Source organism: Plectropomus leopardus, chromosome 6, assembly GCF_026936395.1.
Source record: "Plectropomus leopardus strain MGB_pleo_1.0 chromosome 6, ASM2693639v1, whole genome shotgun sequence".
Lineage (NCBI taxonomy): Eukaryota > Metazoa > Chordata > Actinopteri > Perciformes > Serranidae > Plectropomus > Plectropomus leopardus.
In genome coordinates, this window is record NC_142181.1 from 22,991,741 (window position 1) to 23,009,288 (window position 17,548).

At 39.2% G+C, this 17,548-nt stretch overlaps 3 protein-coding genes across 7 annotated transcripts; all 3 read right to left on the bottom strand.

Annotated features, from left to right (window-relative positions):
• Positions 1–891: 891 nt before the first annotated feature.
• On the bottom strand, positions 892–5,344 carry LOC148189379 (extracellular calcium-sensing receptor-like). Its single transcript, XM_088078333.1, has 8 exons — positions 5,247–5,344; positions 4,467–4,761; positions 4,080–4,369; positions 3,485–3,780; positions 2,831–3,036; positions 2,489–2,710; positions 1,890–2,013; positions 892–1,796 (listed from the first exon to the last, which is right to left on the bottom strand). The coding sequence occupies exons 1-8, from the start codon at positions 5,303–5,305 to the stop codon at positions 892–894; spliced, it is 2,397 nt and encodes a 798-aa protein (XP_087934459.1). The 5' UTR covers positions 5,306–5,344.
• Positions 5,345–6,041: 697 nt separating this feature from the next.
• Positions 6,042–10,480, bottom strand: LOC148189380 (extracellular calcium-sensing receptor-like). Of its 3 annotated transcripts, none has more exons than XM_088078287.1 (8): positions 10,341–10,480; positions 9,605–9,899; positions 9,218–9,507; positions 8,626–8,921; positions 7,972–8,165; positions 7,630–7,851; positions 7,031–7,154; positions 6,042–6,937 (listed from the first exon to the last, which is right to left on the bottom strand). In XM_088078287.1, exons 1-8 carry the CDS (start codon positions 10,445–10,447, stop codon positions 6,042–6,044), a joined length of 2,424 nt encoding a protein of 807 aa, XP_087934413.1. In that variant the 5' UTR covers positions 10,448–10,480. The 3 variants fall into 3 exon arrangements, with proteins under 3 accessions (XP_087934413.1, XP_087934412.1, XP_087934414.1); XM_088078286.1 differs by having other exon boundaries at positions 7,972–8,177; positions 8,596–8,921; positions 10,341–10,447; XM_088078288.1 differs by having other exon boundaries at positions 7,972–8,177; positions 10,341–10,438.
• A 655-nt stretch (positions 10,481–11,135) lies between these two features.
• Positions 11,136–16,865, bottom strand: LOC121963169 (extracellular calcium-sensing receptor-like). 3 transcript variants are annotated; one of them, XM_088078290.1, is made up of 8 exons: positions 16,750–16,865; positions 15,911–16,205; positions 15,528–15,817; positions 15,018–15,313; positions 14,427–14,620; positions 14,080–14,301; positions 13,495–13,618; positions 11,136–12,031 (listed from the first exon to the last, which is right to left on the bottom strand). In XM_088078290.1, exons 1-8 carry the CDS (start codon positions 16,806–16,808, stop codon positions 11,136–11,138), a joined length of 2,376 nt encoding a protein of 791 aa, XP_087934416.1. In that variant the 5' UTR covers positions 16,809–16,865. The 3 variants fall into 3 exon arrangements, with proteins under 3 accessions (XP_087934416.1, XP_087934415.1, XP_087934417.1); XM_088078289.1 differs by having other exon boundaries at positions 14,427–14,638; positions 15,009–15,313; positions 16,750–16,856; XM_088078291.1 differs by having other exon boundaries at positions 14,427–14,632; positions 16,750–16,847.
• Positions 16,866–17,548: the final 683 nt, after the last annotated feature.

Here is a 17,548-nt window from a genome sequence, read left to right on the forward strand (position 1 = left end):
ACACAGTCTAACATTGTCTTATCTCCCACTGCTTCCTCTTACTCACCTCCCTTTGCACTGTATTGGCTCAGGCATGGTGGTGTAGTTGTGCTTTACTGTGTGCATTAAGAAGTGTAGGGAGAAAACACCACCAATGACATAGTCACCATCAATTGAGAATGCAGGTAGAAGAGTTTTACCCATGAGTTTACATTTCACAGATGAAGCCTCAGTGTTAACCGCAGCACCAGTCCTATCCTCTGTAAACCCAACCCTTTGTCCCAGAGCATCCTCACAACCACACAAACCCAGAGACAGGATCAGGCCAATAAAGAGAGCTGAGATCTCCATCCCCCTCTGCGTGTAATCTAAAGTATTTTATCACTGGTTTATATAGATTTTCAAATAAAAGCCTCCCTCCTTCCTCTGAACGTCAGCTTCCTGCATATGGGAAAAATGATGTTCTCACCCCTTGGTCTTCGATTAACTATTGTCCAAACCTTTTCTATGGGTTGTATGTACAATAGCTCGTATTTGAATTTTTCTGAAGAAATACAAACCTCCATTGCGTAGTTTGTGCAATTTAATATTGTTTTAAATATTGCAGACACGGAAATATTATTGAAATTGTAATATTGATATATATATATATATATATTGCCAAGAAAGAACTCAGTACCACTCATTAATGCAATTCATTTTGATTTATTTACTCACATTGTTTTATGTTTTCAGCCCATGAAATGTGAAAAATTTGTCAATGAGACACAAAAAGCAATGAACAAAATTAAAACACTTAATATGAAATAACCTGAACATGTATATCAAAAAATAAGCAGAAGAATGTGTTGAAAGTGCACACAATAGGCTTTATACTGTTGCCATCTTAACTGTTTCCAAATCTCAGATGTATTAGTGTTGATTTTTGTTCATTAAATGTTTCTTGGTGTTCTTCTCTGGCTTGAACAATATGATGAAACATTTTGGAGCAAATATACAGAGTATTAGTCCAAAACTGGAGGCCAGAATGGCAAAGATCTCCACAGCCACTGTAAATTTCCCAGGAGAGCTGACATATGCTGGAATAAACGTGATCCAGACAGCACAGAAGATCAGCATGCTGAAGGTGATGAGCTTGGCTTCATTAAAATTATCAGGTAGTTTTCGGGCGAGGAGAGCTAACACAAAGCAAAAGCCAGCCAGTAGACCTATGTACCCGAGAACAGCCCAGAACCCAACAGCTGAGCCTAATGCACACTCCAAAATGATTCTCTCCTTGTATGTGGTCAGGTTTTTCTTTGGAAAAGGGGGACTAACAACCAACCAAATAGTACATATCAAAACTTGAATGAATGTGAAAATGACTACAGTCATTCTCTGCTGTGGAGGACCAAACCATTTCATCACATTACTGCCTGGGAGTGTAGCTTTAAAGGCCATTAACACTACGATTGTTTTTCCAAGAACACAAGACATACAGAGGACGAAGGTGATCCCAAATGCTGTGTGGCGCAGCATGCAGGACCACTCAGAGGGTGCTCCAATGAAAGTTAATGGACATAAGAAACAAAGAGTCAGGGAGAAGAGCAGCAGGAAGCTCAGCTCAGAGTTGTTGGCCCTGACAATCGGGGTTGTCCTGTGACGATAAAACAAAACTGCTGTTACAATGGCCAGACAGGCACCACCGACTGAGAATACAGTCAGGATGATTCCCAGGACCTCATTGAAGGAAAGAAACTCTGCGGGCTTTGGGAGACAAGTGTCTCTCTTTGCATTAGGCCAGAACTCCTTGGGGCAAATGAAACAATCAGGGGAATCTGTAAAAAAGATAAATAAAAAGGATCATTTGGCAGTGTCGTGCTTTATTTTGGATGTTGTACAGTAGTTATGTGTTAGAGCAACAGAGGTACCTGTGTCATTACTGATCTCTCCCTCAGGACATGGTATACAATCATAACAGCAGATGGGTTTTCCTTTCTGCAGAACTTTACGAGTCCCTGGAGGACAGCTGTCACTGCACACTGACACAGGAACCTGTCACATAGATACAAGCAGATTCACACATATTCAGGTGTGCCAGGAGCCTCTGAGGATTAAAGTACAGGTACGCATTTTCCAGTCTGTCTTAAAAAAACTTTCATGTCAATATGTGTATTGAAAGTGTTAATGGTTACTGCTACCTCTAATGGAATTCATACTGGCTGTGACAATAACTTCTACCTTTTCAGTGGAACTGCTGGGGGACAAATCTTTTACTTTGACAAATCCAGTTGTTATCTTCCAAAGTTAGTCTTTTTAGCTCAAATTATCTCTTTGTGTTTGTAGCTCTCTGTCACAGGTACACAAGGGAACATACTTGAAAAATACAAAGGGGTAATTTTATGATTCAGCCAGTATGACAAAGAGAATTAGGGACCAAAAACACATACTGTATCATTTAAAATTTTAAAAAATGAATTAATAAAAAAAATAATTTTAGATGTAAAATTAATTTGTTTGAGCTCCTTACTTGTGTGCCACCCTCCACCCAGGTGAGCTTCCTGGTGATCCTGAACTCCTGGCCCACTGGCAGTGATGCATCATAGCGCCCTACTGTCACTAACTCAATGCTCCCACTCTCACTTTTCTGCCAGTTAACCAGCTCGTATGTGGCCACAGGATCTCCGTTGGCATCAAATGACACATCATAACCATTTTGGGAAAAATTGACTTTCTTCAGCTGCATAAAAACCTATGAGGATAAATGAAAGACAAATAAAAAAAAAGTCATATATGATAAAAATTAATACTTCACAAAAGGTGCATTTTTTGAAGAGGTCATTGGAGCATTGACATACTTCTGTCGACTGACCTGTTCGGGCTCTATCCTGGTCAATTTGTCACAGTGAGTTGTAGAATTAGTTTCCTGACACACTGCATTATGGATGGCATGTGCTGTTGCATAAACAGCCTTGTACACCATGTTAGTGATTCGGAGCTGAGATGTGTCAGTGTACGTTCCCGGGATCGTCTGTATGTTTTCAGTTCCATCACACACCCTCTTTTCTGTGGCTGCACCTAAACACACAGAGACAGAAGGTTTTGGTTTTTTGTTTATTGTTGTTTTTTTACAATGACATGATCATTCTTTTTTGTGTGTTGTTATTCTTCTGATGGCATGAAAGATGTACCATATATCTAAACTAATATATTGATATTGCATAAATCATGCCTGTTTCACATTACCTTTTCTCACCTCAATATACTGTATATGTCAGCTCACTATCACAGACAATAAATAATATTAGAAAAAGGTGAAACACTGCTCTCCTATGATTTAATACAGACTTCACCTGTTTAATGCACTGAAAATAAAATGAATAAATAAATCATCTGAAATCATTCTCTGTATAATAGCCTAGTTATACATGTATATATGCTGTAACCAATACATGTTAGTAAGTACATTTTTTGTATCTGTATTCAGCTTGGTGACCTAGATGTTGTCTATATTCAACTTTCTCACTTTTTCCCAGCCTGCAGTTGAAAGCATCCTCCCAGAACTCAGTCAGCACCGGAGAGGCAGACACTTTAGAGGGAGAGAGATCCAGCAAGAAGTCTCTCAGACCTGGGATGACAGATTTCTCAATGCCAAATCCGATGGCTCCAGTACAAAAGCTGAACCTCAGCATGTCTGGGTCAGTTACCCAGGACTCACTGCCTATCCACTGGCGAGGTGGAGAGGGCTTGCGTGACAGCTCCTCCAGCAGGATCCTCATGTCTCCAGAGGCTGCAAATGCTACAACAACCATAGCTGTGGACCTGGAGAGAGATTAGAGCACATTATGTAATGTAAACAAGAAGTTTTAAGATATCTACAAAGGTAGTTAAAACCAACAAACATGCAAGATGCCTTAATATGTGGTTCCACTGACTGCATTTTTTATAACCATATTAGTAATTGTGAGAGAAATACAAACTGAAAAAGAATATGACTTATTTGCAACTAAGAAAATAAACAATTTGCCTTCATCCATTTAAAAAAAAAAACAAATTGTGGTTTTGTTTACATGAGGCCAGTGTCAAAACAGTTAACAAAATCACAACCAATGATGTAGAACCTGCGGATAACATTGGCCACTCTCTGGATCCTGCTGCGTGGATGGGTTCGATAAAAAGATGCTGAGTATTCCACACAGATTCCCTCTTTGCGTGCTGCTTCCAGGAAAGACGCCATGCCATTATTGCCATAATCTGAATCTGACCGGACAGCACCTATCCAAGTCCAGCCAAAGTGTTTCACCAGCTTGGCCAGAGCGTCAGCCTGGAACTGATCACTGGGGATTGTTCTGAAGAAACTGGGGTGCTCATGCTTATCAGACAGGCATGCACAAGTGGCAAAGTGGCTCACCTAAAGGAAAAGCAACAGTGTTATTCTTTAGTTAATGGGACAGATAAAAAGCACTCTATATAAAACACATGATTTTCAAAAAAATTTAAATATTTACTTGAGGGATGTTAAAGGACCCAAGGATGCGTGACATGCTGATAGATGGTGTGGATCCAGACTCACCAATGACAGCCATCACCATACCAGACTGAGAGCAGTTGTCACCGGTGTAAAATACAGGGTCCAGGCCATTTGAAAGCAGAAATGCCACATGCACTGCCACAGGCACAGAGGCGCATGAGTCGTAGATCTGATAACCGAGCCTAATGCTCGGCAGCAGCTCTGTGCTGTTGTTAATCTCTTCAATGGCAAAGATCATTGCACGTGAGAAGCGCAGTTCACGGGAGATAATGCTGCACACAGACAATCATGTCACTTTTCAAATATCCAAGTGACAATTAAAAAGAAAAAAAAACACATTGTAAAAGAAAATTGCAGGTCATATCTATGTGTTAACACTGATAGTTGCAAGTGCATCTTTAAAACAAAATTAGGCCTAAAGAGTCGACTGAACAACAAAGATCGCAACACGGTGTTGGATATCAGGCAAAAATCCATAGCAATTGTAAAGGATGGATTAACATCCCATTTATATTTATATATCCTATTAACGTATAGATATTGGTTGTTAAACACATTTATACTTTCAGTTAAAAAAAAAACCTCTTTCATGATAAACTGTACTTTTCTTTACATTTTTTTTAAACTAATACATGTATTTGTTGGATCCAAAAACTGGATTTGGACTGTGTGAAAGAATAGAATCATACAAATCAAAACATTTCAATCCCTACACAGTCTAACATCATCTTATCTCCCACCTCCTTCTCTTACTCACCTCCCTTTGCATCGTATTTGCTCAGGCATTGTGGTGTAGTTGTGCTTTACTGTATGCATGTAGTAATGTAAAGAGAAAACACCCCCAATAATATAGTCACCATCCATTGAGAAGGCAGGCAGACGAGTGCTACCCTGGAGCCGACATTTCATAGAAGAAGCATCAGTCCTATCCTCTGTAATCACAGCCCTTTGTTTTATGCCATCCCCAAAACCACACAAACCCAGAGACAGGATCAGGCCAATAAAGAGAACTGAGCTCTCCATCCCTCAGCTCTCTGCATGTGATCTTACTGCGTGTTACTACTGGTTTATATAGATTTCAGACAAAAGCTTCCCTCCATCTTCCACATTACATCAGCTCCCTGTGCGTCAGAGAGAGTATAATCTCACCCAGTGGTGTTTGACTCTTGTTCAAGTTTTACTTTTGAGCTATGTACAATATACAGTAATCTACACCAAGAACCCATGCTTGTTTCTCATTTTGTAAAGTTATCATTGTGAACACCAGATATCTTACTAATTTTGTCCTACCTTTACTACAATTAGTCCAACAAATGGAAACATTGACTTGTTGTTTGTGTTGTTTAATCCCAATGAAAATGATAACAGATACAGTATATGTATTTGTGCAAAAGCAATTACTTTGTAAAAGTGTTGAGACAGAAATCAGAACCATGGACTGACTTATTTATTTATCTTAATTTATATTTTCACCCCGAATAAAGGAACATTTGTAAAATCAGAAAATCCCATATTAAAGCACATATACAGGATCAGTTGTGGGTCAGTGTTGCTATTTGTTCATCAAATGTTTCTTGGTGTTCTTCTCTGGCTTGAACAATATGATGAAACATTTTGGAGCAAATATACAGAGTATTAGTCCAAAACTGGAGGCCAGAATGGCAAAGATCTCCACAGCCACAGTAAATTTCCCAGGAGAGCTGACATATGCTGGAATAAATGTGATCCAGACAGCACAGAAGATCAGCATGCTGAAGGTGATGAGCTTAGCTTCATTAAAATTATCAGGTAGTTTTCGGGCAAGGACAGCTAACACAAAGCAAAAGCCAGCCAGTAGACCTATGTACCCGAGAACAGCCCAGAACCCAACAGCTGAGCCTAATGCACACTCCAAAATGATTCTCTCCTTGTATGTGGTCAGGTTTTTCTTTGGAAAAGGGGGACTAACAACCAACCAAATAGTACATATTAAAACTTGAATGAATGTGAAAATGACTACAGTCATTCTCTGCTGTGGAGGACCAAACCATTTCATCACATTACTGCCTGGGAGTGTAGCTTTAAAGGCCATTAACACTACGATTGTTTTTCCAAGAACACAAGACATACAGAGGACGAAGGTGATCCCAAATGCTGTATGGCGCAGCATGCAGGACCACTCAGAGGGTGCTCCAATGAAAGTTAATGGACATAAGAAACAAAGAGTCAGGGAGAAGAGCAGCAGGAAGCTCAGCTCAGAGTTGTTGGCCCTGACAATCGGGGTTGTCCTGTGACGATAAAACAAAACTGCTGTTACAATGGCAAGACAGGCACCACCAACTGAGAATACAGTCAGGATGATTCCCAGGACCTCGTTGAAGGAAAGAAACTCTGCAGGCTTGGGGAGACAAGTGTCTCTCTCTGCATTAGGCCAGAACTCCTTGGGGCAAATGAAACAATCAGGGGAATCTGTAAAAAAGATAAATAAAAAGGAACATTTGGCGGTGTCATACTTTATTTTGGATGTTGTACAGTAGTTATATGTTAGAGCAACAGAGGTACCTGTGTCATTGCTGATCTCTCCCTCAGGACATGGTATACAATCATAACAGCATATGGGTTTTCCTTTCTGCAGAACTTTACGAGTTCCTGGAGGACAGCTGACACTGCACACTGACACAGGCACCTGTCACACAGATACAAGCAGATTCACACATATTCAGGTGTGCCAGGAGCCTCTGAGGATTAAAGGACAGATACACATTTTTCAGTCTGTCTTCAAAAAACTTTCATGTCAATATGTGTATTGAAAGTGTTAATGGTTACTGCTACCTCTAATGGAATTCATACTGGCTGTGACAATAACTTCTACCTTTTCAGTGGAACTGCTGGGGGACAAAACTTCTACTTTGACAAATCAAGTTGTTATCTTCCAAAGTTAGTCTTTTTAGCTCAAATTATCTCTTTGTGTTTGTAGCTCTCTTTCACAGGTACACAAGGGAACATACTTGAAAATTACAAAGGGGTAATTTTATGATACAGCCAGTATGACAAAGAGAATTAGGGACCAAAAACACATACTGTATCATTTACAATTTTAAAAAATGAATTAATAAAAAAAATAATTTTAGATGTAAAATTATTTTGTTTGAGCTCCTTACTTGTGTGCCACCCTCCACCCAGGTGAGCTTCCTGTTGATCCTGAACTCCTGGCCCACTGGCAGTGATGCATCATAGCGCCCTACTGTCACCAACTCAATGCTCCCACTCTCACTTTTCTGCCAGTTAACCAGCTCGTATGTGGCCACAGGATCTCCGTTGGCATCAAATGACACATCATAACCATTTTGGGAAAAATTTACTTTCTTCAGCTGCATAAAAACCTGTGAGGATAAATGAAAGACAAATAAAAAAAGTAATATAAAATAAAAATTAATACTTCACAAAAGGTGATTTTTTTTTTAAGAGGTCATTGGAGCATTGACATACTTCTGTCGACTGACCTGTTCGGGCTCTATCCTGGTCAATTTGTCACAGTGAGTTGTAGAATTAGTTTCCTGACACACTGCATTATGGATGGCATGTGCTGTTGCATAAACAGCCTTGTACACCATGTTAGTGATTCGGAGCTGAGATGTGTCAGTGTACGTTCCCGGGATCGTCTGTATGTTTTCAGTTCCATCACACACCCTCTTTTCTGTGGCTGCACCTAAACACACAGAGACAGAAGGTTTTGGTTTTTTGTTTATTGTTGTTTTTTTACAATGACATGATCATTCTTTTTTGTGTGTTGTTATTCTTCTGATGGCATGAAAGATGTACCATATATCTAAACTAATATATTGATATTGCATAAATCATGCCTGTTTCACATTACCTTTTCTCACCTCAATATACTGTATATGTCAGCTCACTATCACAGACAATAAATAATATTAGAAAAAGGTGAAACACTGCTCTCCTATGATTTAATACAGACTTCACCTGTTTAATGCACTGAAAATAAAATGAATAAATAAATCATCTGAAATCATTCTCTGTATAATAGCCTAGTTATACATGTATATATGCTGTAACCAATACATGTTAGTAAGTACATTTTTTGTATCTGTGTTCAGCTTGGTGACCTAGATGTTGTCTATATTCAACTTTCTCACTTTTTCCCAGCCTGCAGTTGAAAGCATCCTCCCAGAACTCAGTCAGCACTGGAGAGGCAGACACTTTAGAGGGAGAGAGATCCAGCAAGAAATCTCTCAGACCTGGGATGACAGATTTCTCAATGCCAAATCCGATGGCTCCAGTACAAAAGCTGAACCTCAGCATGTCTGGGTCAGTTACCCAGGACTCACTGCCTATCCACTGGCGAGGTGGAGAGGGCTTGCGTGACAGCTCCTCCAGCAGGATCCTCATGTCTCCAGAGGCTGCAAATGCTACAACAACCATAGCTGTGGACCTGGAGAGAGATTAGAGCACATTATGTAATGTAAACAAGAAGTTTTAAGATATCTACAAAGGTAGTTAAAACCAACAAACATGCAAGATGCCTTAATATGTGGTTCCACTTACTGCATTTTTTATAACCATATTAGTAATTGTGAGAGAAATACAAACTGAAAAAGAATATGGCTTATTTGCAACTAAGAAAATAAACAATTTGCTGTCTTCCATTTTACAAAAACAATTTGTGGTTTTGTTTACATGAGGCCAGTGTCAAAACAGTTAACAAAATCACAACCAATGATGTAGAACCTGCGGATAACATTGGCCACTCTCTGGATCCTGCTGCGTGGATGGGTTCGATAAAAAGATGCTGAGTATTCCACACAGATTCCCTCTTTGCGTGCTGCTTCCAGGAAAGACGCCATGCCATTATTGCCATAATCTGAATCTGACCGGACAGCACCTATCCAAGTCCAGCCAAAGTGTTTCACCAGCTTGGCCAGAGCGTCAGCCTGGAACTGATCACTGGGGATTGTTCTGAAGAAACTGGGGTGCTCATGCTTATCAGACAGGCATGCACAAGTGGCAAAGTGGCTCACCTAAAGGAAAAGCAACAGTGTTATTCTTTAGTTAATGGGACAGATAAAAAGCACTCTATATAAAACACACCATTTTCACAAAATTTAAAATATTTACTTGAGGGATGTTAAAGGACCCAAAGATGCGTGACATGCTGATAGATGGTGTGGATCCAGACTCACCAATGACAGCCATCACCATACCAGACTGAGAGCAGTTGTCACCGGTGTAAAACACAGGGTCCAGGCCATTTGAAAGCTGAAATGCCACATGCACTGCCACAGGCACAGAGGCGCATGAGTCGTAGATCTGATAACCGAGCTTAATGCTTGGCAGCAGCTCTGTGCTGTTGTTAATTTCTTCAATGGCAAAGATCATTGCACGTGTGAAGCGCAGTTCACGGGACATAATGCTGCACACAGACAGTCATGTCACTTTTCAAATGTCCAAGTCACAATTGAAAAGAAAAAAAAAAAAAACATTGTAAAGGAAAATTGCAAGTCATAGTTATGTGTTATAACTGATAGTTACAAGTGCATCTTTAAAACAAAAATAGGCCTGAAGAGTTGCCTGAACAACAAAGATCGAAACACGGGGTTGGATATCAGGCGAAAATTCATAGGAATTGTAAAGGATGGATTAACATCCCATTTATATTCATATATCCTATTAACATATAGATATTGCACATTTATACTTTAAGTAAAAAAAAACATTGTTTGTTAATACCTGCAATTGTTTATCAAAAAACTGGATTTGGACTGTGTGAAAGCATGGAATCATACAAATCAAAACATTTCAATCCCTCCACAGTCTAACATCATCTTATCTCCCACTTCCTTTGCGTACTCACCTCCCTTTGCATCGTATTTGCTCAGGCATTGTGGTGTAGTTGTGCTTTACTGTATGCATGTAGTCATGTAAAGAGAAAACACCCCCAATAATATAGTCACCATCCATTGAGAAGGCAGGTAGATGAGTGCTACCCTGGAGCCGACATTTCATAGAAGAAGCATCAGTCCTATCCTCTGTAATCACAGCCCTTTGTTTTATACCATCCCCAAAACCACACAAACCCAGAGAAAGGATCAGGCCGATAAAGAGAACTGAGCTCTCCATCCCTCAGCTCTCTGCATGTGATCTTACTGCGTGTTATTACTGGTTTATATAGATTTCAGACAAAAGCTTCCCTCCATCTTCCACATTACATCAGCTCCCTGTGCGTCAGAGAGAGTATAATCTCACCCAGTGGTGTTTGACTCTTGTTCAAGTTTTACTTTTGAGCTATGTACAATATACAGTAATCTACACCAAGAACCCATGCTTGTTTCTCATTTTGTAAAGTTATCATTGTGAACACCAGATATCTTACTAATTTTGTCCTACCTTTACTACAATTAGTCCAACAAATGGAAACATTGACTTGTTGTTTGTGTTGTTTAATCCCAATGAAAACGATAACAGATACAGTATATGTATTTGTGCAAAAGCAATTACTTTGTAAAAGTGTTGAGACAGAAATCAGAACCATGGACTGACTTATTTATTTATCTTAATTTATATTTTCACGCCTAATAAAGGAACATTTGTAAAATCAGACAATCCTATATTAGAGCACATATACAGGATCAGTTGTGGGTCAGTGTTGCTATTTGTTCATCAAATGTTTCTTGGTGTTCTTCTCTGGCTTGAACAATATGATGAAACATTTTGGAGCAAATATACAGAGTATTAGTCCAAAACTGGAGGCCAGAATGGCAAAGATCTCCACAGCCACAGTAAATTTCCCAGGAGAGCTGACATATGCTGGAATAAATGTGATCCAGACAGCACAGAAGATCAGCATGCTGAAGGTGATGAGCTTGGCTTCATTAAAATTATCAGGTAGTTTTCGGGCGAGGACAGCTAACACAAAGCAAAAGCCAGCCAGTAGACCTATGTACCCGAGAACAGCCCAGAACCCAATAGCTGAGCCTAATGCACACTCCAAAATTATTCTCTTCTTGTATGTGGTCAGGTTTTTCTTTGGAAAAGGGGGACTAACAACCAACCAAATAGTACATATTAAAACTTGAATGAATGTGAAAATGACTACAGTCATTCTCTGCTGTGGAGGACCAAACCATTTCATCACATTACTGCCTGGGAGTGTAGCTTTAAAGGCCATTAACACTACGATTGTTTTTCCAAGAACACAAGACATACAGAGGACGAAGGTGATCCCAAATGCTGTGTGGCGCAGCATGCAGGACCACTTGGAGGGTGCTCCAATGAAAGTTAATGGACATAAGAAACAAAGAGTCAGGGAGAAGAGCAGCAGGAAGCTCAGCTCAGAGTTGTTGGCCCTGACAATCGGGGTTGTCCTGTGACGATAAAACACTACTGCTGTTATAATGGCAAGACAGGCACCACCGACTGAGAATACAGTCAGGATGATTCCTAGGACCTCGTTGAAGGAAAGAAACTCTACAGGCTTGGGGAGACAAGTATCTCTCTCTGCATTAGGCCAGAACTCCTTGGGGCAAGTAAAACAATCAGGGGAATCTGTAAAAAAAAAAAAAAAAGTTATGAATAATAGGGATCTTATAGCAGTGTCATACTATATGTTAGATGATTTACAACAGATATGCATTAGAGAGGCTTGATAAACCGCCACATGGTTGTATGACTGTGCACCAGCCAAGTTGCACTTACAGTTTACATCCATGTCTGTGAAAACATGGATGCTCAACACACATTATGGTAGAAAATCATTACATATGAAAGTATGTAAATGTAATCATGAATAATTGTGTGGAGACATATGATATACACATATTAATGGTTTAGAAAATGTTGAAGACTTTAGAGTCCCTCACTGAGTCAAGGGTGTCTAAATATTAAGATGCTTCAAAACAAGACAGTGTTGATGTGTAGAGTACAATGATATACACAGTTGTATGTCATGTGAAAAGTAATGTATAAAGCTGAATGATTCTGCCATTACTCAAAGTTGTTGGTATGTCTTTGTCCATATATGTTCTGTGCCAAGAGCTTCTTGGATGCGATTTGTGTTGTCATTAAACCTACATTTTCATGTGAGATCAACTTTGGCTCATCAAGTTAATGCTGTTCTTCATCAAAATTAAGACTGACGAGAGTACAGAATAGAACAATTAGGTGTTGTCAGCAGAATCTCAAGAGAAAAAAGACTTGGTAGTAAAGAAAGTGTTATTTTGTCTTGTCCTGTGTGCTAAGTGACGGCATACTTTTATATTTAATAATTTTCTATGACTAATTTCTTTCCCGTGGCAGCACAGAAGATCTACACAATCTGCACATTTAAAGATAGGCACCTGAGATTAGTGCCACCAATCCAGTATCTTATCGAATATCTCCCCCTCTGTTCCTGACTGTTTTTGCAGAGCATTATTATGTCACAGTTGACCTTTGACCTCTTGGATAATAAAATGTCAGTACTTCATCATTATATCCTATTGAAAATATGTGTGAAATCTGAGCACTTGAATTCTTGAGTTATATCCCGAAACCCAACCTTGACTTTTGACCATCAAAATCACGTAAGTTTATCTTATATACCACTCGAACGTTTGTGCCAAATTTTAAGAAATTCCCTTAAGGTCTTCTTAAGATATTGCTTTCACAAGTATATAACGTATGCAATGTCTGCGTGACCTTGATCTTTGACCACCAAAATCTAATCAGTTCATCTTTGAGTCCACTCAAACATTTATGCTAAATGCAAAGGACTTCCCTTGAGGCGTTCTTGAGATATTGCGTTCACAGGAATGAGGCAGACAATCAAAGTCACTTGACTTTTGACCTATGATCACCAAAATTGAATCAGTTCATCTTCAAATCCAAATGGATGCTTGTACTAAATTTGGAGAAATTCTCTCAAGGGATTTATATTCACAAGAATGGCAGAAGAGATGGACGTATGTACAGACAGATAGACATACGGATGGACAACCTGAAAACATAATGCCTCTGGCCTTGTCTAGTACCTGTGGCATTGCTGATCTCTCCCTCAGGACATGGTATACAATCATAGCAGCAGATGTGTTTTCCTTTCTGCAGCACTTTATGAGTTCCTGGAGGACAGCTGTCACTGCACACTGACACAGGTACCTGGCACAGAGAAATAAACAAATTTGCACATATTGAGCTGTGTTACAAAGCTCTGAGGATTAAAGGATAGGTTCAAATTTTTCAGGTTTGTGCAGTGAAAGTGTTTCTGGTTACTGTGACCATTCCTCCTACTCATACTGGCTGTGACAAAAGCCTGCTCAGTGTAACTGCTGGGGGACTAAATTCAGTAGTCTGACTTGGACAAATCCAATAGTTATCTTCCAAAATCACAGTCTTTTTGGCAAAAAATATCTCCTTGTGTAAGTAAACCTCTGCTGCAGTTAAGCAAGGAAACACCTAATTGGAAAATACAAAACAGGGATTTTTGTGAGAAAAATACTTAAAGTTTGTGATTTATCTCTTCACAGCCAGTAATACCCAGGGGCCAAAACAGATATGGTATGCTTTGAGATCACAGAACTTGAAGTTTAGATGTTAACTATTTATTTTGGGCTTCTTACCTGTGTGCCACCTTCCACCCAAGTGAGCTTCCTGTTGATCCTGAACTCCTGGCCCACTGGCAGTGACGCATCATAGCGCCCTACTGTCACCAACTCAATGCTCCCACTCTCACTTTTTTGCCAGTTAACCAGCTCGTATGTGGCCACAGGATCTCCGTTGGCATCAAATGAAACATCATAACCATTCTGGGAAAAATTTACTTTCCTCAGTTGACTAAGAACCTGTTAGGATGAGGTTTAGTTACACAGTGAGGGAGAGAAATTTAACAGTGTACAATAAATGAATGTTTATTTCATACTGTAGCAAAAATGAACATTGGGGTGTTCAAAAATTTGTTTCTACTGACCTGTTTGGGCTCTATCCTGGTTAATTTGTCACAATGAGTTGTAGAGTTAGTGTCCTGGCACACTGCATTATGAATGGCATGTGCAATTGCATAAACAGCCTTGTACACCATGTTAGTGATTCTGAGCTGAGATGTGCGAGTGTACGGGCTCTGGAGTGTTTGTATGTCTTCAGTTCCATCACACACACTCTTGTCTGTGGCTGCACCTAAACACACAGAGACAGATGTGGGTTTTTTTGGTTCAGTTTGGACAATGACATGATCATTCTTTCTTGTGTCTTTTTTTTCATCTATGTAACTTGTAAATTGTACCTTATATCTTAACTACTGTATCAATATTGCATAAAACATGGTTATTTTACGCTACTTTTTAACCTTCATATATACAAGGTCACTCCTACAGCTCAGACAATAACTAACATTTATAAAGGGTAAAACACTATTTTCTTATTATTTAATACCGACTTCATACATTTAAAATAAAAGATCTGAAATAATTCTCTGTATAATGTCCTAATAAGACTTACATGTATTGTCACATTTACATGTTCATAAGTACACATTTTTGTATCTTTATTCAGCTATTCTCACTTTTTCCCAGTCTGCAGTTGAAAGCATTCTCCCAGAACTCAGTCAACACTGGAGAGGCAGACACTTTAGAGGGTGAGAGATCCAGCAAGAAGTCTCTCAGACCTGGGATGACAGATTTCTCAATTGCAAATCCGATGGCTCCGGTACAGAAGCTGAACTTTAACAAATCTTGGTCAGTTACCCAGGACTCACTGCCTATCCACTGGCGAGGTGGAGAAGGCTTCCGTGACAGCTCCTCCAGCAGGATCCTCATGTCTCCAGAGGCTGCAAATGCTACAACAACCATAGCTGTGGACCTGGAGAGAGATTAGAGCATATTACATAATATAAACATGAGGTTTTAAGATGTGTACAAACACCAGCTAACACCAGCAAACATGTGAGATGCCTTAATATGTGGTTCCGCTGACTGTATTTTTTATAACCATGTCAGTATGCAGAAGGTCAGTTTCAAGGAAAGGGCAAAAAAAAAAAAAAAAAGAAAAGAAAAACAAGCAGTGATGTAGAAACCTGCGGATAACATCTGCCACTCTCTGGATCCTGCTCCATGGGTTGGTCTGATGCAAAGATTCAGAGTATTCCACACAGATTCCCTCTTTGCGTGCTGCTTCCAGGAAAGACGCCATGCCATTATTGCCATAATCTGAATCTGACCGGACAGCACCTATCCAAGTCCAGCCAAAGTGTTTCACCAGCTTGGCCAGAGCGTCAGCCTGGAACTGATCACTGGGGATTGTTCTGAAGAAACTGGGGTGCTGCTCTTTATCAGACAGGCATGCACAAGTAGCAAAGTGGCTCACCTAATGGGAAACAACAGTATTCATATTTAAAATTTCGGACAAAATAATCAGTACTCTATATTACATAGTTTGCCAGAAATTCAAAATCTTTACTTGAGGAATGTTAAAGGACCCAAAGATGCGTGACATGCTGATGGACGGTGTGGACCCAGATTCACCAATGACAGCCATCACCATACCAGACTGAGAGCAGTTGTCACCGGTGTAAAATACAGGGTCCAGGCCACTTGAAAGCTGAAATGCTGCATGCACTGCCACAGGCACAGAGGCGCATGAGTCATAGATCTGATAACCGAGTTTGATGCCCGGCAGCAGCTCTGTGCTGTTATTAATCTCTTCAATGGCAAAGATCATTGCACGTGAGAAGCGCAGTTCACGGAAAATAAACCTGCACACAGAAAATAATGTCATGGTTCAAATTTTTCAATTAATAATTTTAAAAATAAAATACGTAGTGAAAGAGATCTGCAAGTCATAGTTAAGAGCAAAAATTGATTGAACACGTGCATCTTTGAACCAAATATAGACCTACATCAAAGATCAAAATGCAGAAATACGAATTGTTATTGTAACGCATGGATAAATAATAGCCAACAAAACCTATAGTCATATTTGTTTCATATCCTGTTAATATGTATATCATCAAAATCAAATGTATGTATATTATATATATATATATATATATATATATATATATATATATAGAGAGAGAGAGAGAGAGAGAGAGATGAATCATAGTGTGTCCTTTTCTTTTTTTGAATATAATACCTGCAGTTTATAAAGCAATAAAAGAGATTGGTGCTGAATGTGAAATAGAAATTATTTGTTTTAAAGGTGTCAGTATAAAAGTTTTTAAATGTAAGTACATTATACAAATCTTTACATTTCCATCCCCACACAGTCTGACATCCTCTCATCCCCCTCTTACTCACCTCCCTTTGCACTGTATTGGCTCAGGCATGGTGGTGTAGTTGTGCTTTACTGTGTGCATTAAGAAGTGTAGGGAGAAAACACCACCAATGACATAGTCACCATCAATTGAGAATGCAGGTAGAAGAGTTTTACCCATGAGTTTACATTTCACAGATGAAGCCTCAGTGTTAACCCCAGCACCAGTCCTATCCTCTGTAAACCCAACCCTTTGTCCCAGAGCATCCTCACTGCCACACAAACCCAGAGACAGGATCAGGCCAATAAAGAGAGCTGAGATCTCCATCCCCCTCTGCGTGTAATCTAAAGTATTTTATCACTGGTTTATATAGATTTTCAAATAAAAGCCTCCCTCCTTCCTCTGAACGTCAACTTCCTGCATATGGGAAAAATGATGTTCTCACCCCTTGGTCTTCGATTAACTATTGTCCAAACCTTTTCTATGGGTTGTATGTACAATAGCTCGAATTTACCTTTATTGGGTTGTTTGTGCAGTTTAATCTTGTTTTAAATAATGCAGACATGAAATTATTATTGAAATTGTAATAATAATATATAAAATTTGCCAAGAAAGAACTCAGTACCACTCATTAATGCAATTCATTTTGATTTATTTACTCACATTGTTTTGTATTTTCAGTCCACAAAACGTGCAAAATTTGACAATGAAACACAAAAAGCAATTAACAAAATAAAAATACTTAATATAAAATAACTTGAACATGAATATTAAAAAAAAAAACAGAAGAATGTGTTGAAAGTGCACACAATAGGCTTTATACTGTTGCCATCTTAACTGTT